The sequence below is a fragment of the Polyergus mexicanus genome, unplaced genomic scaffold, assembly GCF_030449975.1.
Source record: "Polyergus mexicanus isolate NDT 795.1 unplaced genomic scaffold, iyPolMexi1.0 SCAF_7, whole genome shotgun sequence".
Lineage (NCBI taxonomy): Eukaryota > Metazoa > Arthropoda > Insecta > Hymenoptera > Formicidae > Polyergus > Polyergus mexicanus.
Window position 1 is genome coordinate 8,423,211 of NW_027223327.1, and position 21,863 is coordinate 8,445,073.

Below are 21,863 nucleotides of genomic sequence, written 5' to 3' on the forward strand. Positions count from 1 at the left end.
TGTTTGCAGATTCTCGTAGAATACGACGACGTAGAGTGGCAAAGGAGGGAGTGGCTGTCGCCTCACAGGGATGCCGTATTCTCCTTCTTTCTCATTGAACGAGGTCTCTACTGGGCCGAACGACCTGACCCCAGACACGCCAGTCTCATCCCCATCGATCATCACAATCACGCGAACAATAACCACCATCAGCACCGCATTAACGGGAAACCGCTCAGAGGCGCCACGGCAGTCGCCGATACCATTGCCTGGCCAGCTCTTGTGAGTACAAATGAACTACTGTACTTACGGATTCTTGGATGATCTTACAACTTTACCCTTCTTTAATAAAAATATCGAGCCATTGCAATGATTATTGCATTACAAAGTGGTCTTTACAATTAACTTAATTTATTATTTTGTTAAATTTTACAAAAAGATATTATAAAAGCTTGAATATTAAAAAAGTAATTATATCTGATCATATTTTTATTAAACTCGACATTACGACTATCGGAGAATCAATCTAAAAATAAAAAAGAAGTATCGAAAGTCTACCATCGTACATATTTTCAAGTTTTTTTTTCACTTACATGAAAATATTTTACAACTTTTTAGACAAGAGAGAGAGAGAGAGAGAGAGAGAGAGAGAGAGAGAGAGAGAGAGAGAGAGAGAGAGAGTTTAGTTTAGAAATGTTTCATAGATTGTACACAGATTATGCAATATTGTTGAAAAAATTTTTATCTCAATCACGGACAATATATATTGGAAATTTCCGCTATAATTTGTTATACGTGTAATTTCCTTGAAATTTTACATAAAAGTCTGTATAATTCGACGGGCTATTATTTTTAATGCAAATCTTTCATATTTTATCGATGATAATTGAAGAATGCTTGCAATCCCTTCTATTCGGATATTAATCAGTCCGTGGTTAATTAATGAAATATCCGATTCTCCATTCCTGTTGAATAAATTTTACGATCGACACAATTCGACCGTTATAAAACAGCGCGTTCCATTGGCTCGATGCTTTTTTGCTCGTTAAAATTTTAATGCTTCGATTGAGCGAGCTTAATTATTTTGTGCGAGGGCTCAATGACGCAAGAGTAATTACATTTATATAATATTAAATTTTTATATTTTGGTTTTTTGTAGACTTTAAAATTAAAACCGAGTGCAACATTATAAATATTATGAAGAAGATTTGCGTCAATTAAAATTATTTTACATAAAGCAGAATGAGAGGATCGCGTATGTTTGTTTCTAGACTTTCTATCCTCTCGTGGCACGCGCTGAATTACACGAAGACGCCATGCCGATCGAGTTTATGCAAGATCGCAAACTCGACTTCGTCGACTACTCGAAGCTCAAGCCGTTCACCGTAAGTACCATAAATTGGTTTAAATCATTTAAGACTAGGATCGCTCGATAAATTTTAACGTTGCGTATAACATAGCGAATAAAAGTCGTTGACTTTGTATAGTTGTAGCTGTGATCTCTATACATATATAAGACGATATAATTGTATTTTGTTTAAAAATACAATCGCGACGGTGTTAATTTTCAATTAATTAACTAGTACACAACAGATTACAAAAGTACACAACACATGAATCCATAACTTTTTGAAATTCATAATTATTTTGTATTGTGCTTGTATTACTAATTTAACATTTTTCTATTAATATGATATATTTTTCATATAATTAACATTGCACCGGGATATTTAAACTTTCTTTGAAAAAAAAAGAAGAAGCTAAACCTATGCGAAACATAACATCTTCGTTTATGTAAAATAATTCAACAATATTCTTTGATCATTCACGTGTGTATTGGTTTTCAAAAGGAAAGCGAAAGATGTGAAATTTGCATGTTCGCTGACCGAGGTACATTGATGCGATCCGTTATCTCGTTTCCTTTCTAATTTCCTCGCGATGTCCTGCACATTTCACGCGTGAGATGCGATAGAGGATTCCAAAACACACACACATACACACGTGACTAAAAGTCCACGCACGCAAGCAAGTTTGTCGAACGTGGCGTGATGGCCACTTCCGCTTTACGACTGGAAACTTACTTCGTTAGGAACGCTGGAACTCTTGGGGAACAAGTTCCCCGGAGTCATTGGCGCATCCGACACCCCTTCCGAAGCGATGGACGCGAGCGCGGGCTCTCTCAAGTCGCTGCTGCTGCAAGTAATCTTTCACGGGGCCCTCGTTGTTCAACTTCTCGTAAGAGCGGAAGAGTACGACCGAACTTATTGGTTGAAAGACGAGCAGTCGAATTTTGACTCGAGTTGCCGTTTCACTTTCGCGTATGTGCAGGAATTATATTTGCGAACGCGACACAACTTTTCGCGGGAAAAATATTCCTTCTTCAATTGGAAATCTTATTATTTTGTAATATAACAAATAGAATATTGAAAAAAAAAAAAGAAAAATATATATATGTCTACTCCGACATAGAGAAAGATACGCGACCGAGAGAATAAATCGATCTCCCCTTGCGAGAGAGATGGTGCGTATTTATGTATGTACGCGTATGTGTAACTACTTTAGAAGTTGCGCGCACTTCTATTACACAGGGTAGGAAGAGTTGAGCGTGTGGTGGAATTGTTTCCAAGTAATTAAACTACCGGAAAACTTTTACCGTTAAAACTTTTCTCCGCTTCGGTGGCGGAGGCGGAGGGTGAGTTGTTGTAAGTCGTTTACGTGCGGTGAGAACCTTCAGACTGGCGGCGGTCAGGTTCAGGTGTGTCTTACCTTTCAGATTCGCTCTTTATCTCTGCCAACTTGAACTTGATTCAAACAAGATAAATTATCTTTGTGATTAAAAATGCGTATCAAAAGTTTCGTCCTTTATAATGATATCAAACTCTACTTTTTGCTTTAAGTTTATAGTAGAATTTAATAGAGCTTTAATTCGAGATTTTAACTACGAAAGTACATTTTTTAATCTTATCTGAAATTTTGTCTTGCATTTCGACAGACAAAGAGCGATCCACAAAGTCAGCAGCTTATTTCCCAGAGCGATAAATTGATTCTTTTGTTTCAATAAAAAATCTTTCCACCGATTCAGCCATCTATGGCTGCTCGCCATAGATCTTTACTTTAAGTTGCGAATCGATGCGCTTGCATTCTGTCGGGAACAGGAGAAAGTCGACGGGTTAAGTGTAAAGAGAAAAAAAGGAAGAAGGAAAGAAAGAAGAAATGAAAGGAGCAAGGAAACTGCGTGAGAGGGAGGGCCGAATTCGTCCGAAGGCGAAGTCGCGCGCAAGAGTGTGCTGACCCTGAACTATAAATGCAACGGGTTCTTTCTCCTCGCAGCATCTCGCCGCATACCTATCTCTATCAAACGTGCACGCGTGCACTTGCGCGTCACGTACCTCTCGCCTTGCTCTCGTTGGGTTAACAACCACGGGTGTCGCGAAGGGGTGCAACCGCATCTCTTATACACAGACATTTTATATATAACCCTGGGATATTAAATATTTTACTTTAGTTCAATATATGTATCTAAATATATCAAACTCTAATAAAATATTTATATTATATAGCAGTAAATCATTTTACAAATTGTACCACAGAAAAATCGATTTAATATTATCGGATCAATTTGTAACGAAGCTGCGGATTTAGAATATCTCGAATTCAAGATATAATTCTAGATTCTTCGAAGAAAATAAAATATATTAAAGTATATGTGTGGATATATATGTATATGGCATGATTCAAAAGGAAAAGTGAGTGGATTATAGATAGCCGCAATTTCATTTCTGTATATTCTTGAAAAAGATCCTGCCGACGCCCATGTGATAGTCGTCTTTTGCCGGCGGCATCGCTTGTCGGTTTGGCGACTCGGTAGCGCGCGTGCACGATCGGCGAGAGATGTTGGAGAACGGCCAAAGACGAGGCGCCAACATATTCCCGTTCTGCCTAACGGTCCTTGGTTAAGCATTATACCCTCAGTCTCCCTTCGCGTGGTTCTCGCGAGACGTAAAAACGCCGGATTCCTGCCTACGCTGTTTCGTGAAAGGCGCTTGTTCACCTCTAAAAATAAAAGGGCAAGGGAAGGAAGGGTATGCTCGTAATTTTAATATTTCGAATTTTAATTACCAAAATATTCAATATTGAAAATGTTGCAATGAAAAAATTATCTGTGTTTGTGAAAATTTTCGAAATATTTAAATTTAAAAGGAATCTTAGTAAAATAAAATAAATAAAATAAGTCACGAAAATATTATGACCTTATTTTGTGCGAAGAGTTTGATGTCTTCCGGTTTTTTTTTTTTTTTTTTTTTTTTTTTTTTTTTTAATATATATATATATATATATATATATATATATATATATATATATAGTAATAATATCATATCCATGCTATTCGAGATTTCAATAGTTTTCGCCAAAATTGAAACGGTAATCGTTAAATCAAAACACGAGCGAGTAAATAGCGTCGGGTTCAGCCGATCGGTGCGTGTTCGTGCGCTGTTCTTCAAGTTAAAGAACTGTGACGAACAACTCAGTTCTCGAACGATCTGCGTGAAAAAATTTTTATTGTTGCCATTGGTAGAGCGCGAGTTTCCGCAGTCGATCGAGTTAAATCTGCCTCCCTAGTGTCTTGCTTACGATCGCTTTTTAAATTCTCGCGGCGATCAATTTTTTTATCTCTCGAATCTCTTGTTAGTTAATTCTTTATTGTTAATGTGTGAAAGTCGGGAGTTCGAGAGTCGACGATAATTACTCGCATCGCGAATGTCCTCTGCCTCGCGCTAAAGATCTCCGCCGTCCGCCGTCCAAGATTTCCGATCTCGCGAGGGCTTCTAGCAAGGAGCTCTTCAAGATTTCCGAAAGGCGGAAAAGGCAGTAATTCGAAGGACATATTCGAAGATTTGCGAAAGTAGCTGCGGAATACGCTTCGTCGCTCGCTCCTAATGAGCGTATCTCAGTTTCGGGCGATCTCAACTCCCGAGTACATGTAATATCTAATTACGAAACAATTTCGCCTCTTGATCTTGCAAACGATTTATTGGCGATAAGGCAAATGTCGGAGTCGCGAAATATCGGATAATCGTTATCGAGTCAATTTTGTCGAGCAGATATGGGTGGTATCGAAAAAGTAATTTTGCACGAATAATTTTGTTGTGCGAACGATACACGCATCTGCCGCATCTTGAATTTTCGATGACGGTCACTTATCTATTGTCATTTTATCCGTTGGCACTTGAGGCTTGTGATTGTACGGTGTATGCATCGCGATTAATGGCGGACGCGTTCTTAATTAAGAAACTTCTTAATTAATCAGCTGACGCGCGCGCACGTGGTAACTGCTAACGAGGATTCGCAGCGCGCGATAGAACGATAACAACCGTCATAGCATGGCCCGTGATTTTTTCCGACCGATAATTTTCATGCCGAGAGATATTTGGAGTCGATTGTACGTGTATGTATGAGACAATGGATTTTACTCGAGAAAAAGACGAATAATCGTGATAATATTAATATTAATCTTTCGTAATAAAATTTTAATGAAATATATTTCTCTCCTATGAAAATTTTAAGATTTGCCACGAGAAGAACGTTGTCTTCGCTTCGTATTTGATATTTTAATTAAACTCAAAACTTAATATCGAAAATATGAAAAATGAACTTCACTACACTATGAAATTTTCCACTTGAAAATTCCATCGCGAAATGATTAAGATTGCGCGAGAATATGATTGGAGATGAGATTTGGCTGGTGCTCTTTGAAAGAGAAAAATCCCAGGAAACACAGTCGTTTAGCAAGCAGTTTATAACATAGGGTCATAATCTATAAATAAAGAACGAATGATTCGCGGACTCCTCGGTACCTCTCGTGTTCCGAATGATGTTCCTGAATCGAATTATCATACGTACAAATAATTCAGCGACCGACAGGTAATCGACCCCGAGACTGACACCTCTGCGAAGGTAGCATCTCGTTCTCGAAATTTCGATAAAACTGATAGAGTTCTGGCGCTTTCCCCAAAGAGTTCTAACTTAACAGAGGTGAGACCGATCCGCTCATTTCCATGTTACAATTGATGCACGATACGTTCAGACGAACGTTACTTCTGTTCGGTATCAACCTTCGACGATAACGGTTGAATGGAAAAATACGTTTTGCGAGCTATATGTTGCGCGAAACGAGCCTTCTCCTAAGCACGCAGAATGACTTTACAATGATTACAAACGATACCGAGACCGGACGGCAGTTGCTGGTTACATGCGAGCACTTTCGTTTATGATGAACGAGAAAATCACGAGAAGTAAAGTTACTACAATGTATGTGCACGTATACAAAGGTTTACACAGATCTCTATGAGGAAATAATTTGAACGAGAAATTTAGAGGCGGAGAATACTGCATGTATGTGCATATATACGTGCGTACATTTATCATTATCTAAATGCCTTGTACGATGTATATTAAGAATATTCTTACATGAATGTCATCCCGCTTAACGCGATTTTAGCGGAATTATATAATTGTTGTGACAAAAAAAAATATTTTAATCAATATTCTTTTAATGCTTCTTTCGTATCTTTCTGTCTTTAAAGATGAAAAATAATAGTTGGAAAAAAACTAATATAATTTTTTATAAACGAAGATGTTAATAATGCTTCATTTGAACTTGTGACATTTTTGCGATATGTCAATACTTTAAAAGAGACAAGTACTACACAATTAAAATATTTTTAATTAATTACTTTTTGTTATCTTGTAAAAAGTTTCCATGGAATATTAAAGCATTGAGGATGAAGCGCAATAAAACTGAAATTTTAATTACAATACTTAGCACTCTACGAAGAGTTTACGGTGCACTTTACAATATTAATGTTGAAGATACCAACTTGCAAAGTACATCAAGAGAGATGTGTATTATATTTCCAATTCTTACAAAGTAATTATTATTCGCATAATTGCGTAATTCTCTTTGACTGTATGAGGTTGCCATTCATCTCTCGAGCATTTATTTCGTTCGATTCATTAAAATAATGGAGGCTCCAGAAATAATCAGAGAAAAGTTGGAAAAATACATCGCAAAAGACATAAGATAATAACGACTCGGAAACAAAGTTAAGTCATTATGTCATTAAATCTGGTCGAATCGTAACGTTCTCCGTCGCGAGGTCGCGGTCATTCCCTTTTACACGGTGTTTCAGCTTTCAATTATGTTTCTCTCTATCTATAGACTGTCTGAGAAATTTAAAGAGACGATTTCCTGTAAATAAAAATTTGATAGAGTTTCATTTTCATTGACAAATTAATTTTTCGTTAATTCTGTTATGCTTTTAATTAACTCTTTCGTTTAATATCTTGCGTCAGATTGACATTCCGAATTTAATTCAACATTAAAAAGAAGAATAAGTCTGTCGAAGAGAGAAAGGAAAAAAGATTGGCCTTCCTCTCCTCCGCGATTTATGTCCCGTCGCATAAGATATCTCGTGAATCGCGTTCACGAGCACTGTGTGGACACATTAAGTGCTTTCGACGCTTTGGTAATAACGTTCTAATTGCCTTTGTATTACCGCTATTAACACGCCTCGCGTCGTCACGCTGTGCAAGCGATTACATAACACGTGTCTGACGTAACGGCATAATAGTGACATAACGCAGACACGAGCTTGCTCGAACGTGTACTTGTCATCGGGAAAAGCGGGGAAAAAAACAAAAACAAAGATAGACATTACTGTATTCTCTGAATCTATGTAATTTTTCTCTCAAGAGGAGCTCTCATTATATTACTATTGCTGTTATTAATAAATATGAAATTGCGTAGAAAATGTTTATACATTTTAGTAAAGATTATTGCCTTCATCTCGCACGTTGTACAAAAAATAATTTGTTAATATCAATAATACAAATACAAAATACTGTATTGATTAGTTTAGCGATTGAAAAGGTAGCCGCTGAATTAACGTTCTCCAATGTCGCATTTCCATTTCTAATTTGTATGTACGGGTGTGCTGAAAATTATCGAGATATTCAATCATCGATTCGATAACAAAGGAATATTAAATTGGAATGCCAATTTATATTCTATAGGATCTAAGTTCTCGACAGACGGTATTCTTACGCGTGTTACTTGAAACATTCTCATATCGATTATTGATTGTATGATAATATCACGTTTCTCTGGATTCGACCTAAGCTGATTTTTGGTATCTCGAATTTTAGCGCGCGCTGTTTTCCGTTATCTCCGCAATATATTACAATTGTATTAACACACGAGATAAAAACAGAGTCAACGATGTACGAATGAAATTGAATATGTACGGCTTTTTTGTTTAGCACATAACGGCATCAATAACGTTATGCAGTGAAACGTTATGCTGAGGAAAGTGTATTCGTTAAGATTGTACTTACATATATAACTCGAATAGGGAGTTGTTATTATCTACAAAAATATATCCTATATTTTGCTATAAATAAGAAGAATATACAACATATTGTCATCTCTTTCTCTTCGTATTTTTATTTGCAATATTAATTTAATATTGAAGTACTTTTAAAATTATTAAACTTATAAATTCTTTTAAAATTAAAAATAAGATATGTTAAAAAGTATAGTACATAAATTTCGCGAAATTTGCTTTTTATATGAGAAACCGATTTCTCGTCTCAGTTTTCTATAGAATTTTTATCTTCTTTATTATCTCTTATCAAATTGCATGGATTACTTTTTCCTCATTTTTTTTCCCTTCCAAAATCACGGACAGCTTCTGAAATCAGAAGAATAGTCCGCTTTTCCTCTTAATCAAGTTCTACGGACGGAGCTTTAATCTCGTGCTTTTTGCTCGTCTTTGCAGCAGGACTGGGAGCTGACTAAGGGAACGATGCCCTGGGGAAATGCTGTTAGGAGATGGGCCGAGATGCAAGACGGTCAGAGGATCCTGCTGACTACGCCTAGCGTTCTGGTCGGTTTCAGGGTCGAAGTTTATCGGGCGGAAGGCACCACGCAATGGTACACAGCTGTGATCGTCGGTTATAATGAATCCACCAAGGTAAGATCGACTAGACAATAAATATTGCGACAATGTCTTATGAATAGATGAAAATTGTCTTGTAACAGCTTGGGAAATACCCATCTTGCAATTGTCAGATTTCTAGTCCAATCTTAAATTTGACAATGCTTATCATTAATATACAATATATATATAGTATAATGTTATATTTGCGAGAAAGGCTTCGATTCACGGTGATAGAAATGTCATTTGGGCAAATCACTAATTGCACAGTTTTTTTTGTAATATTTGACAAATACATTAATTGATAAAATTATAAATTGGCATTGATTTATCCTAATATGTTAAAGAAAAATGTAATAGTATCTCGGAATGATTCAAACGATTCAATTCTTTTTTTGTTCGATTTTTTTTATCGTTTTTATCATTAAACATCTTAAGATAGAGGAACGAACAACGGACTCGCATTGTCGCAAAAGTAATCCTCCTCGTCTTGCCTTGCAAGGAAGCTTTCGATAATTTATCCTGGCACTGCCGCGGCATTCCTATTGGAAAACTAAATCCCTGAAATAGTCGGCGACGAGGAAACGTTGCGGAAAAGGTGCAGGAATCGAAGGGCGAAGGAACATAAAATATCGGGTTGTCTGAGGAAGCTTTTGTCGCTCCGTGCACTTTTTCTTTTTATTCCTTTTATATATACGTTTGCCTCGAATATTTCTCAAGAGTGCTAGCGAAACCGAATCGCTTGCCTGTTGAAGTTCATTCGAATATTCTTCGTCGTAACTTTGTCTCACGGATAAAGACTTTAATGAAATATCGCGAAGAGATGACGAAGAACACATCAAAATATATAACATACATTGTCATCTATTATGTACGCATGAATTTTGATATAAATGTGAAATTTTGCGAGCATTATTTAATTATTATATGTCAAACGAATTTTATTATCACTTTCATGTGGCCTCATTTTAATAATTTTAAGAAACAAATCTGTTTTCCAAGCAGAGATTTTTTCGGGTATAGATCTCTTGAAAATTATCGATTTTATTATAATTTGAATTTTTTGTCAATCTGCAAAAGTTCCAAGTTTTAATTATAGCCATAACAATGCTGTCAATAAATGAGACGGTAAAAGTTGATTTCGCCGTCCACGTGTACACATATGACATGAATCCAATCGCCTCATCGCGTATCTCGCAACAGGCAGACGATTCTGTCTCGCCGCTGATCAATTAAGCGCTTTGACAAGGAGAGGCGTCGATCGTGATGGCTCTTAACGAGAAGCCAGACCATCGATCTCTGACTCGCGAATTAACAAATAAACGTTTTGCGATCCGCCGAGTAAATGACAAAAATTCTCAGAAGAATAAAAAATCCTCAATACTTGTGCACATATATTATACATAGAATCTTTATGAATCGCGAATAGAATTTGGATAGCGAATAGTTTGGAGAATTTGAGATCGGCGAACCTAGAAAATTTCTCGCTTCGTATTATCATTATCACCAAATATTTATGATGGTTTATCGGTTTAATGAAAAAGGATATGAATGGAAAAACAAGAAGAATATAAGTAAATAATCTCAAGATTCTGAGATTTTATCTGTCTTTAAAATTAAAGGCTTTTGTATATTGGTCTCTCTCTCTCTCTCTCTCTCTCTCTCTCTCTCTCTCTCTCTCTCTCTCTCTCTTTCTCTTTCTGTTTGGAATAGTTTAAAATTATAATACTTAATACATATATATTTTTTGCAAACGTGTATATATCCGCGGACAATATACGCAAACAATATACTTGAGTGTGTATTGTCTACGGATTATATATAAACAAATATTTTATACACAGATACTGTTGGAATGTCGGAAAATATCAAAACACGTCTGTAGATCGAAACGTAAACAAACTCTCTTATGCCAAATTTGTTTATAAAACGCTCGTGCCTATGCTCATTCTAGCTGTGAACGGCCAGCAGTAAGGATGTTCTCGAATCAGTTTTAAATTTTATTGAAAACGTGTGTGTATGACATGAAACGATTAAGTGTGCGAACGGAAAACACTTTGTACGTTGAAAGTGATTATTATGCATTGTTTACATATACATACGTAGATGTATATGTTTAATACATAGCGCGTTTCTCTTGTGCGTAATCTGTTTATTAACACATTTTCAGGATTTGACTGTCACTGACGACACGGTCCTCGAAGATCACAACGAGGATCCTACTTTAGTACAAATGCGACTGATAGGCGATGGAGGTGAGAAACTTTAGCACGAGATAAAATATGCCTTTAATTGATAAAAAGTTTTAGATTTATCGAAAAATTTTTAATATTTATATTTAATCTCAATTTAGTATAAAAATATCGATATTATATGCCGAAAAATTATGCTGAAAATTTTATGGAATATACATTCTATACTTTTATAGTGTATGTTTTTTAATGTTATTTAATTAGATGGACGTTGCGGAAATATAGAGATTTTTTTTTTTTTTTTTTTTTTTAATTATATGAATACATATTTGTGTGACTGTAACTTTGTAGATAATATTTTAATAAATTTTGCGAAGCGTACTGAAATACATTTTCGTTTTTTTCTCTCTTATGTAGTCGTCGAGAGCATCATGAGGGGCGAGGTTGTCGGCATGACACCGAGGAGGTCGAGGTCATCGACTCTGACGCACGCGCTTGTGGTGGTGAGTGAAATCCAATTTCGTTCTATTATTAAACGTTCTGCATATAATGTACGATCAATCAGTATTATAAACAGGAGATATATCGACGCGCATATTTCTCATGCTATGTCATGTGCATGTATCTAAATCGTTCCTATAATAAAATTCCTTTAATATATTAGGAATTAGGACAATCTATTTTCTACGTTATATAAAAATTATTAAATTTGATAAACATATATTGTATTTTTATTTAATTGAAGATTACGTAACAATTTTATAAATTCGGAAACTTATTTTGGGAAGCGAATTCTCTTTTATATATTGCTTTGATCTTTTCGCCAACGTCTAAATAGTAAAACAATTGTTTCGCGCTTAGTATTGCAAAGAATAAAATAATACAAATTATTTATCTAAATTTTAAAGATTTTCAAAAATTTTCTTAGTTTTCTGTAGAACGCATATTCTTTGTAGATCGATATCAAATTTAACATTCTAAGAATATTTATGTATGTGTTTTACGGTATTTAATATTTAGTATATACAACACGCGGTGTTGAATTGGTGTCAATCGAAATTTTTGCAACGCTAACTAGTAGACGATGTTTTGCTAAACAGTCGATATTGGCGATAACGACGAAATGATTCGCGCGACCGAGTCATGAATTGAGGCGCACGATAATCTCTTGCGTCGCGTCGAGGCAAACATCTTCTCCGCACGTGACGATAGCGTGCGGTTGTCACGTGGTAAACCGTAATTGGAATCGGGCCGATGTGCCGTTTTAAAAGGAAACCGCTGCCGGTAATCGCATCTCGATGTTGCACTCTCGCAACATGTCGCATACGTTCACGACGTATGTTGTTGCCGACGTGCGAACACTCGAAACAAGCATCATCGATTACGTTTTATTCTCGTTAGTTACCGGATTTGTTGTATACTTGACATTTGTGAACGGAGAAATAATAAGATTTGCCGTAGCTTAGATATGCATTTATCGAAACATTTCTGTTTAATTTTCCATGTTTAATAATTTATTGAGATACTTGTCGAGAGAAAGGGAGAATAATATATATTATTAACGATCTCGTAGTCATCATCTCGTAGTTGTCATCGTGTCACGTGAGCTTATAGATAAGCTGGTGTACGAAAAATGGAACATCGATAATCAATTATAGGTATCATTGTTAGAAACTATTCATCAAGATAACAATAGATTTGATACCTCTATTATAAACGTAACAGAAGTTTTTAACATTCCAGAATTACTCTGCTGGAAAAAAACCAAATAATTTACAAGTACTCTGATACTTTGAGGAATATTGACTTATCTCTCAGTATTTGTTATTATAAAACCTATGCTTAAAGGAGGATGTTTTCGTATATCTCTTTGAAACTCTTTTCCGCTTTTTGAAAATAAATTATTTAAAGGCATTGGGGACATTACACAAGCATCGCGCAATAATTAATAATTAATTAATTTTGATATTAAATGTATACATATATAAATAGCCTAGCTGTTTCTATAACAGCTTGTATAAAATATAAGCGAGTGTGAGTCATATCAAATTAAAAGTTACCGAGGAAACATTTGTCAAGCTTCCTGCCTATATTTTCGATGCCTATGCGTATCGAGCGTTTCCCTTTAACGCGGGAAATCAATAGAGTCGAGCTTGCAGCACTCTCGGGCTTTCAGGAATCGGGAAACCCGGAATAGAGTCCGTTGCTACCTTAGCGGCCGACTTCCGTCGTGTTCGCGAATACTCCGCCTTCCTAATTCTCTCTCTTTCTTTCCTCCCTCCATTCTCTCACTCTCTTTACCCCTTATATTCTCTTCGCTCGATTTTCCAAGGAGGCAATCGAGGGCATAGTTGCATCGTGCTTGCGTGCTGAATTTCTCTTCGCGAAAGATGCACATGCGCTTCCGGATTCTAGATAACGTGATTGTCGAAGTAGACGAACGGATGTCAGATTGCGACGCTCGTATCAGAATACCCGTTCACCGATTTTTTTTCGCAAATACATTTCGTCGTGAGTCACGCTTTACTTTTCGCAAAGTTTCTTCCCCACAAACATATATATATATATATCAGAATCGAATTATAATTCATTTACTTTGATGAATTTCGAACTTTTGAGATATATCGAGTGGATATAGAAATATTTAAATCTTCTGTCTTTGTCATATATTTTGTTTCGAATTATCGCGTGTGCAATTTTTAAAATTTTTATTGACAGAAAAAAAGTTAAATATGCATTGAAAAATTATTTATAATGTGATCTTTTATAGTAGAGATCTAGTAGAATGTACACTGTTTTATATCGTGAAATATACAATATGTGCGTAATGATAAAAAATACTTTGTGGATATTTATGAAATCTATTTTTGAAAATAATATCTATTTTGTTGCAAAATGCTTAAAATTTTTATCGATTCAACGATTTTTCTAAATATGCGACGATAGTGTGCTATAATACCGTAATCTATTATTCTCTGGAAATAACGGGGATCTCTCCTCTCTTCCTCTCTCGCTCTCACTACGGAGAGTTAATTAATACAGACGGAACGAGTATTTTGCCCTTTTCACAAACGCAAATCAGACGCCTATTCGGCATTGTTCTCGGGATCAACCAGTTCTATTCCGCGGCTTAAGTTGTCAAATTTGTCGACATAAATCTCGCGATTTATCGCCTCGATGGGGCTGGATCTGCTACCTGCGCTATCTACAACGACACGAGTGTGACGAGAATAACGGCAATGGTAATTGCATATTCTGCCTGCAATTGCGTTTCGCGTTGACATGAAATGGTTATTAACTGCCTCGGAAATATAATTAAACAATACCGTGGCGCCGTCTTTTTCCGATTCTATAGTGAGATGTCGTAATATCGTATACTTTAAAATACTTCGTTATAATCTCGTGCGAAAATAACCGACATCACTTGAATGTCACATTTATATCGATTTATTTACATTTCCAGCGCGGGGAATGATACTCTTACTTAAATACATACATATGTACGTCCATTAAATTATAGTGGTAAGACTTTGTTTTACGAAAATTCAACGTAAAATTTACGTGTAAAAATAATTGCGGCAAATCCATTCGGTTCTCATTAAAGAAAAATCAGTAAGGCGGTAAAATAGTAAAGAGAGAAATTGAATTTACCATACAATAAAAAGAACGTTCAGTAATGTTCGAGCATCTTGTATTGTTCGCTTAAGCGGATTCGATTTAGTTTCGTCTCGAGATTTATCGGAGCGTAATTCATCGGCGGCTTACGGTACATTCCACCACATGGCAAAGGTCACGAAAGAAAGTAATCCCTTGGCTGGTTTCCACCTTGCTTCGGTTGCATGGATAATCATAGGGCGGAGATGGATTTCGCGACGAAAGAAAATGATTTATGAACGCCCGTTTGAAAGACGAGCGTGACGAGAGAAGCGGAAGAGAGAGGGGGGGAGACTACGAAAAGCTCCTTTCGCATTAAAAGGCATTGTAAGATCGAAGAGAACGAATTTCGCGCAAAGTTTCTTCCAAGTTTCCCCAAAGTACGAAGAAATCTAGGAAGTAGAAATAACTCGTCGGAAAGGGAGCTTCTCGCAAACTCGCGAGAATCGGGTGCTGAAAGAGAATCGCGCATTAACGATAGAAAGTTCGGAATTGTCAAAGCGGGCGGATAGTTCTTTTAAAGCGGCCATCAAGCCCGAATAATTCGATGGCAACTTCTGATTGCCGTTTCTAATTTTCCACCAGCCATCGTCTGGCACCAAGTCTGCCAAGTATCCATGAGTTTTCATGGATTATTTCGCTCGCTGGTGCGGAAAAGTTATCGTCGCAATTTTCGCGATTAGATCTCTTACGTCTCGTACAATTTGCTACGTTAAATCTTATTTTTATAGCTTCGCAGTCATTAGTGAAACGTTAAAGATTGCGCATTATCCGAACATTAAGAAATACTCCTTCCCTTTCTCGCGCGAACATGAAATTCGCATAATCGAGGTTTATGCAAGATTAATCGGTTTGCAAAATGAGATTTTAATAACATGTTTATTTGGCATTGGGTTCTATTATCTCAGATTGATGATATCGAGTTTATACATATAATAAATCATCGAACACATCCCAAGTAATTATCTTCAGCACTGGAATTTATAATTATATACGGTTCTCCTTAGACAATTTTTTTAAACAATTAAAACTTTATGAGTATATAAACATAAAATTTCTATATATATAAACTTTAATAAAATTCATAGTTCTTTATTTAGTATGTGTATTTAGATCACATATCTTTTTAGATAATTGTTGAATGAGAGGAGAATAATTACTTTGATGTGAGAATAGTGCTTGTAACAGTTCATGAATTAAAATCGAGGAAACGTCCGCTTATGAACTTTCCATTGCGTTTGTCTATTTTCGCGATGCACACAGGAACATGGTAAGCTACGCGTAAACTTCCTCGCTCGTGGTAGAATTCATGAGTCATGTCGAGTACTTTGGTTCGCCGGCGACGCGACGTCGGAAAGTTCGAGGCTGGCTTATACGAGTTTGAAAACTCGCGGAAAGGGATCAGACCTTGGCGACTACTGCCACGTAATGGAACTCGCTTTGCGGGAGAAGCCTGTTCCTCGAAGACGATCGTTAGGATAGCTTACGAGACGAGACCGCATCGACGAAGAAACACTCGCCTTTGAAATATCAATCATTGCGACTTTGCTTTTTTTTTTTTGCCCCTGGTGATTCTCGAAATTGGTTTACAATTCTTTTAAACTTCGCCAAATGGAAAGTGTAATCGATTTAACAACGATATGATAGATCAGATAGAAGATAATGATTAAACACCTTATGTTTTGTATTTATAGGAGAAGCTCCCTCCGATACCTTCAAATTTTATTTTACATTTTCCTATATAAATTTGAACAAATTTCTTCATTAAAAATAATCTTAATCTCTAATATATATATATATATACACACACATTTGTTGTATATATATATATATATAATTGCTTAAAACTAAAATCAAATCTTAATAATTAAAATTAAATCTTTATTTAAAATTTTGTAAGAAACGACTTTTGTGCGTATAATAGTTGAAGAAAAATAAGATTGAGAAATGTATGTTTGTTTTAAATTATAAAATTTCCCTTTTTTTTTGCGAATGACTACTCGTTATCCTACCGGGATATTTTTATTCTTTCCTTTATTAGCACTATACTCATACTTCGTACTCGAGTCGTGACCTCGATTACTTTCACAGCGAGATAAAATCGTGTATACAGCAAGGAGAGAGAGAGAGAGAGAGGGGGGGGGGAAGAGAAGGAGGAGGAAGAAGAGGAGGATCTTCTCATAATTTCTCTTCGACCGTCGTTTCCCTTATTTCTCATTAAACTCGCAAACATCTTCTCGCGTTGGATGAATACCCGGATCGAGACTTCAATTACGAGTCGTCCTCGCGCCGCAAAGTGCGCAACGGCATTCTCGCGGCAATCGCAACTTTCGTATAAACGGTAGTATTCGTCGTCGCATACTCTTGGACTCTCTCGCAAACGCGGTTAAATTCTCGAAACAAGTCCCAGGGAGCGAGCGAGCGAGCGAAAGTTTCGCGTTCTGCAGATATCTCGGGCAAATCCAACCTTCGCGACAACTATTTTCAGGAACGTCCCAATTGAATTCCTTTTCCCCCTTTTTTTTTATATATAATTATCGATTATTTTTTGCATATAATAAATAAGATAACAAGCAAACATATGAACGCCAAAACAATGTTTTGCGTGGACATAATTGTGTCGTTTTTTTTAGGATAAATAAAATTGTAATAAAATTTGTTTATCAAAGTAATTACCGCGACACTGTTTTCGATTAATAAAAATATGGTAGAATTTCAAATGTTTGCTATTTTTCTGATTACCGAACCGTATTAATTATTATGATCGCGATTGGTGATCGATTCTCCTCATATTGCTTTCTATCCCGGGGAACTATCCTTTCATAAAGAAATAGAAATAAATAAATAATATAACATAACATAAAGATCGCAATCGCGAATTATTTCAATTTTCAATTTTTGTTAAAATTCGACAAGGAGAATCGCGCGCAACTACATCACTGTCTCTCAATACTATTTCTCAGAGAGATTCGATTTACTCGAACCAGTAAATATCGGGCAAGCACCCCCCTCCCCTCCCCTGCCCTGGTTCGGAGCAATTGGCCGATCGCCGGTTTCCCTCGGACTCGCTCAAGTTCACCTGATACGATCGACTCGTAAGCTTTCTCTTGCTTCCTTTTATTCCGCACTTTTTTCCCTCTCTCTTTTTCTCTCGATCTCTCTTTCTATCTCTTTCGTTGCTCTCGTTCCTGCCCTCATCTTCTTTTTATGCTTTCCCGGCCCCGGCCGCTCTAGAGGATCGTTCGGCCAATAGGGGTGGTTGGCCGAGTCTGCCAGCTCAAGAGAAACGGTTAAACCTTGCGGCATGTTGAGAGGGGAAGAGGGACAGAGGGGGAGAGAGAGAAAGAGAGGGATAACGAACGAATGATGCAAGCGGGCGGAGAGAAGGATGATGAGGAGAAACAGGAAGGGTAATGGCACGAGGAGACAGAGCGCGACGGTGGGATTGCGAGGGTGAGAGTCACGGAAAGAGAGACACAACCGAGGATATCGGGGGGATGGGTTGAGGGGATGGAGAAGGGGGACGACGGCGTGGCTCGGTGCTGCGAACTCAGAATGGGAATCGGCATCCGAGAATGGTGTAAGAGGATGCGTAGCGTGGAAGGTAGGTGGGGCAGGGGTGGCTGGCTGGCTGGCTGGCTTGGATGGGGTTGGGGCGGCGGTCGGTAGCTGTATTGATTCTCGGGCAGGTCACGCGGGTGGGGACCATCCACCGGCGCCGCCGGGGTGGTAGCGGCGCGAAGGGCTACGGACGGCGGAAGGGCGTTGAGGGTGAGCAATGCCGGATGGTTGGCGCGAAACACACACCCCTATCTACCTACCTACTCATCCGGCCGGGCTAACACGAAACATCACCCTGCCAATTGGTTAATTTTGCGTTGAGAACCTACGGGAAAATCCCGCCAAGTGTAAACATATCCGACGATTTTGTATCACGGATTATCGTTCTCTTTCTCGTCTCTATCGTAGATATCTACCCGTCGAGTAGAGCGAAGAAGTTTCTGGCGGTCCTTCAGAATGCCTTGCTTGCTCGTCGGGCTCGTTCTTATCCCAGTTTGCCGCGTAAAGTGAATTCCGGACAACCTGTTCCGTCTTTTCTCTTCCATTCTATTTACATATAGACGACGAATTGTGTATATTCGGCATTATAAAGTAAGTTTAATTGGCGCGTGTATAGCGCTTTTACGTCGCGTATCGCTTATTATCAAAGTGAATAAAATATATATATATTTTTTTTGATATTAATTTAAATATTATACAATACAAAAATATATAAAATAATAGCAACAAAAGACTAAAAAATACGATATTCTCTTTATAAAAATTCGATATTTACGAAAAATAAAATTGAAATTATTTATCGCATACTTTCTACGTTAAAGTAAAAATAATAATAATAAAAACAGTATAATATTTCTTTGTAAAGATAATAACGGTATTTTATAAAAGCCAGGTACGCGTCATAGAATACATCGCCAAGTTTACGGTTAAATCGTTAAAGCATCGAACGTTAACCCCGTCTGGCATAAAGAGCGTTAAAGCTCCCAGCGCGGCGAGTAGATGAATTCGTCAGATAGCATCGATCGGGATGCGTCTGGTTTCGCTGATACGGGCATTATCGACGATCGGAGGCGGACACGAGCGAACTATCGCTCATACGAGCGTTAATTATCGTCGCGTATAATCGTCGCGCGAAAACTGGGTTTTGCGTCGTGTCCTACAAACACGCCCCGTTACCGCGCAACTTTCGTTTAAGCGTCCGTCGATGTAAGATAATCCAACTTTGGTAAAAAGTTTCTTGAAAGTTTAATTGCACGGAGAACTCGATGATGGAAATATTTGCGTTAAAATCGATGCGCTTCGATATGAAAACATAATTGTCATTTTTGTCGATGTAACTTCTGGTATTTATAGGTATGTGACGGAACGTCTAATATAAATGTAGGACTCTTCGTAAATTTAATTTTCGAAATTAAAAGATTTGTCAAAAGCTACAATTAGTATGAAATACGCTAAACAGTTTATATTTTCGCACTATGAATTTTCGACTTTAGTCTCAAAATTTTCGTTAATCGAATTCTCTCGCGGGTTGCGATGATATCGTTTACTTCTCGACTTCTGCACGTGGACCGGATTGACCCTGGTGGCGTCTCCTTGAATCCTATGGGGGAGGGGAGTGGAGGGGAGGGGCTGTTTGTGTCGTCCTATCCGCGATATTGTTGATGCGCGAACAGGAGCGTTACACAAACACGTATATATTCCGCATCAACGTCTATCGTTTGCTCTCACTTTGTATCTCTGTATACGTGTATGCGTGCAGGTACGCGCGCGCATCTATCCTCATTCTGGGGGAGGCTCCTGGGAAAGCTGACGTGCGCGCGTGCACACATACTCTCGCATGTATATTCATACAGAGTCGCACACCTAGAGTATTACGAGGCGGCTGGCGCCAGAAGGCCTCCGTCGCCCGTTCCACCTGTTTGTGCCGGGAGTTTCCCCGCGAAACTTTCAGTCGTCGAACAACAAAGTTCCCGGCTGGCCCAACTATTGCCACGAACGGGCTGCGCGCCGCGTTCTCGCTGTGGAGGATCGATACTTCGTAAGCCGCATAAATAAAGCCACGCCGCGCGCGGCTGCCTGGCTCTCTTTCTCTCTCTCTCTCTCTCTCTCTCTCTCTCTCTCTCTCTCTCTCTCTTTCTCTGTTGTTGCGACTTTGTGCTGGCTTCCCGCCTTTGGTCGACGTTGAAAGTTGGGAATCGTGGCGTTTGAAGAGAGGTCACGTTGTGTGCGAGTTGACGCTTAGAAGTATGACAGTTACGTCGATTTCTGTAAGAATAGAAGAGCGGTCGGAGTACTTTTATGATAACACAAAGCGAGAACCACGTATGTCGGAGACTCGAAAGAGGATTTTTTTCGTAAAACGAATGAGAGACAGAGAAAGATATAAAGATAGATTATAATTTTATTATCGAAGATTGAATAGGAAGAATTTTGCTACATAATTAGCAAAATAATCCTTAATCGGGTATTACGAAGGAACACAATTTCTGCAAAATTTATTATATATATTACAGAAATAATATAATAATGAATAAATGAAGTTATTTCTATTTATATATTTTAGAGTACTGCGATTAGCTTGAATATATCTAAATGATACGTCTGAAATATCTATTAATTAATAATTTGAGTGGGGAGGGAGAGATTTTAGATAAAAAATTATTTTCAAGTAGATATATTACATGTACCATATCTACTTGAAAATACAATTCAACTTTGCGTATACATATATGTAATGATTATGTTTCATCGTTTCCTTATCAAGCGATAATATTTATATTTTATTTGTGAACTATATTATAGGAATATTATAGTACTGGTTGTTTTTAATTAATATCTATTATTAATATAATAACCGTGGAAGTATAGTACGCTACATCAATTTTCTCTCAAAAATTAATATTTTACTTTTTATTTGTTTAAATCATTTTCATTTTGCGCATACTGAAGAATATCAATGCACCGAAGTATATTTAGCAGTGGAATTTACAATATCGATAGAGTTATCGTTCGAGATGGAAAACTTATCGAGATATTAGTAATATTTCGACGAATAAGAAAATTACGCAAACAATGAGACGCAAATTCATACTCATTCGCACACATATTTTATTTCTATCTTTCTTCGTGTCGCGTTCTCTCTCCCTTTGCCTTCTGTTCTTTTTCCCCCGTTTTCTTCCAATATTGATTACCGATAAATTCCGCGTAGCCATACTCGACTAAGCGTAAAGGTAGCCATTTCGTTCATGGTTCGTCGATTCGCAATAGGCTTCCGCCTAGAATCCTGGCTTCTGCTCACGTACACGCGGTGCAGAAATTAGTAAATGTACGTCGTGCAGATTGCCTGCCGCAGGCAGAAAAGTGCCCCTTTATCCTGGCGATGCTCAGATCTGCTTCAGACCCGCGCTAAAGTAAAGGTACAACGTTTTAATTCTTCATCATTCGATGTCACAAAAATCAATTCGGATCATCCGCTCGATCG

At 37.5% G+C, this 21,863-nt stretch overlaps 1 protein-coding gene across 3 annotated transcripts in view; it reads left to right on the plus strand.

Moving 5' to 3' along the window:
• The window catches only part of Kdm3 (Lysine demethylase 3), a 254,793-nt gene that overhangs the window by 43,740 nt on the left and 189,190 nt on the right, over window positions 1-21,863 (plus strand). For all 3 annotated transcript variants that reach the window (XM_070298656.1, XM_070298657.1, XM_070298658.1), the window contains exons 2-6: window positions 10-261; window positions 1,251-1,364; window positions 8,817-9,011; window positions 11,146-11,230; window positions 11,585-11,670. In XM_070298656.1, the coding sequence (XP_070154757.1) occupies window positions 10-261; window positions 1,251-1,364; window positions 8,817-9,011; window positions 11,146-11,230; window positions 11,585-11,670 (732 nt within the window). The remainder of the gene's footprint in view (window positions 1-9; window positions 262-1,250; window positions 1,365-8,816; window positions 9,012-11,145; window positions 11,231-11,584; window positions 11,671-21,863) is intronic.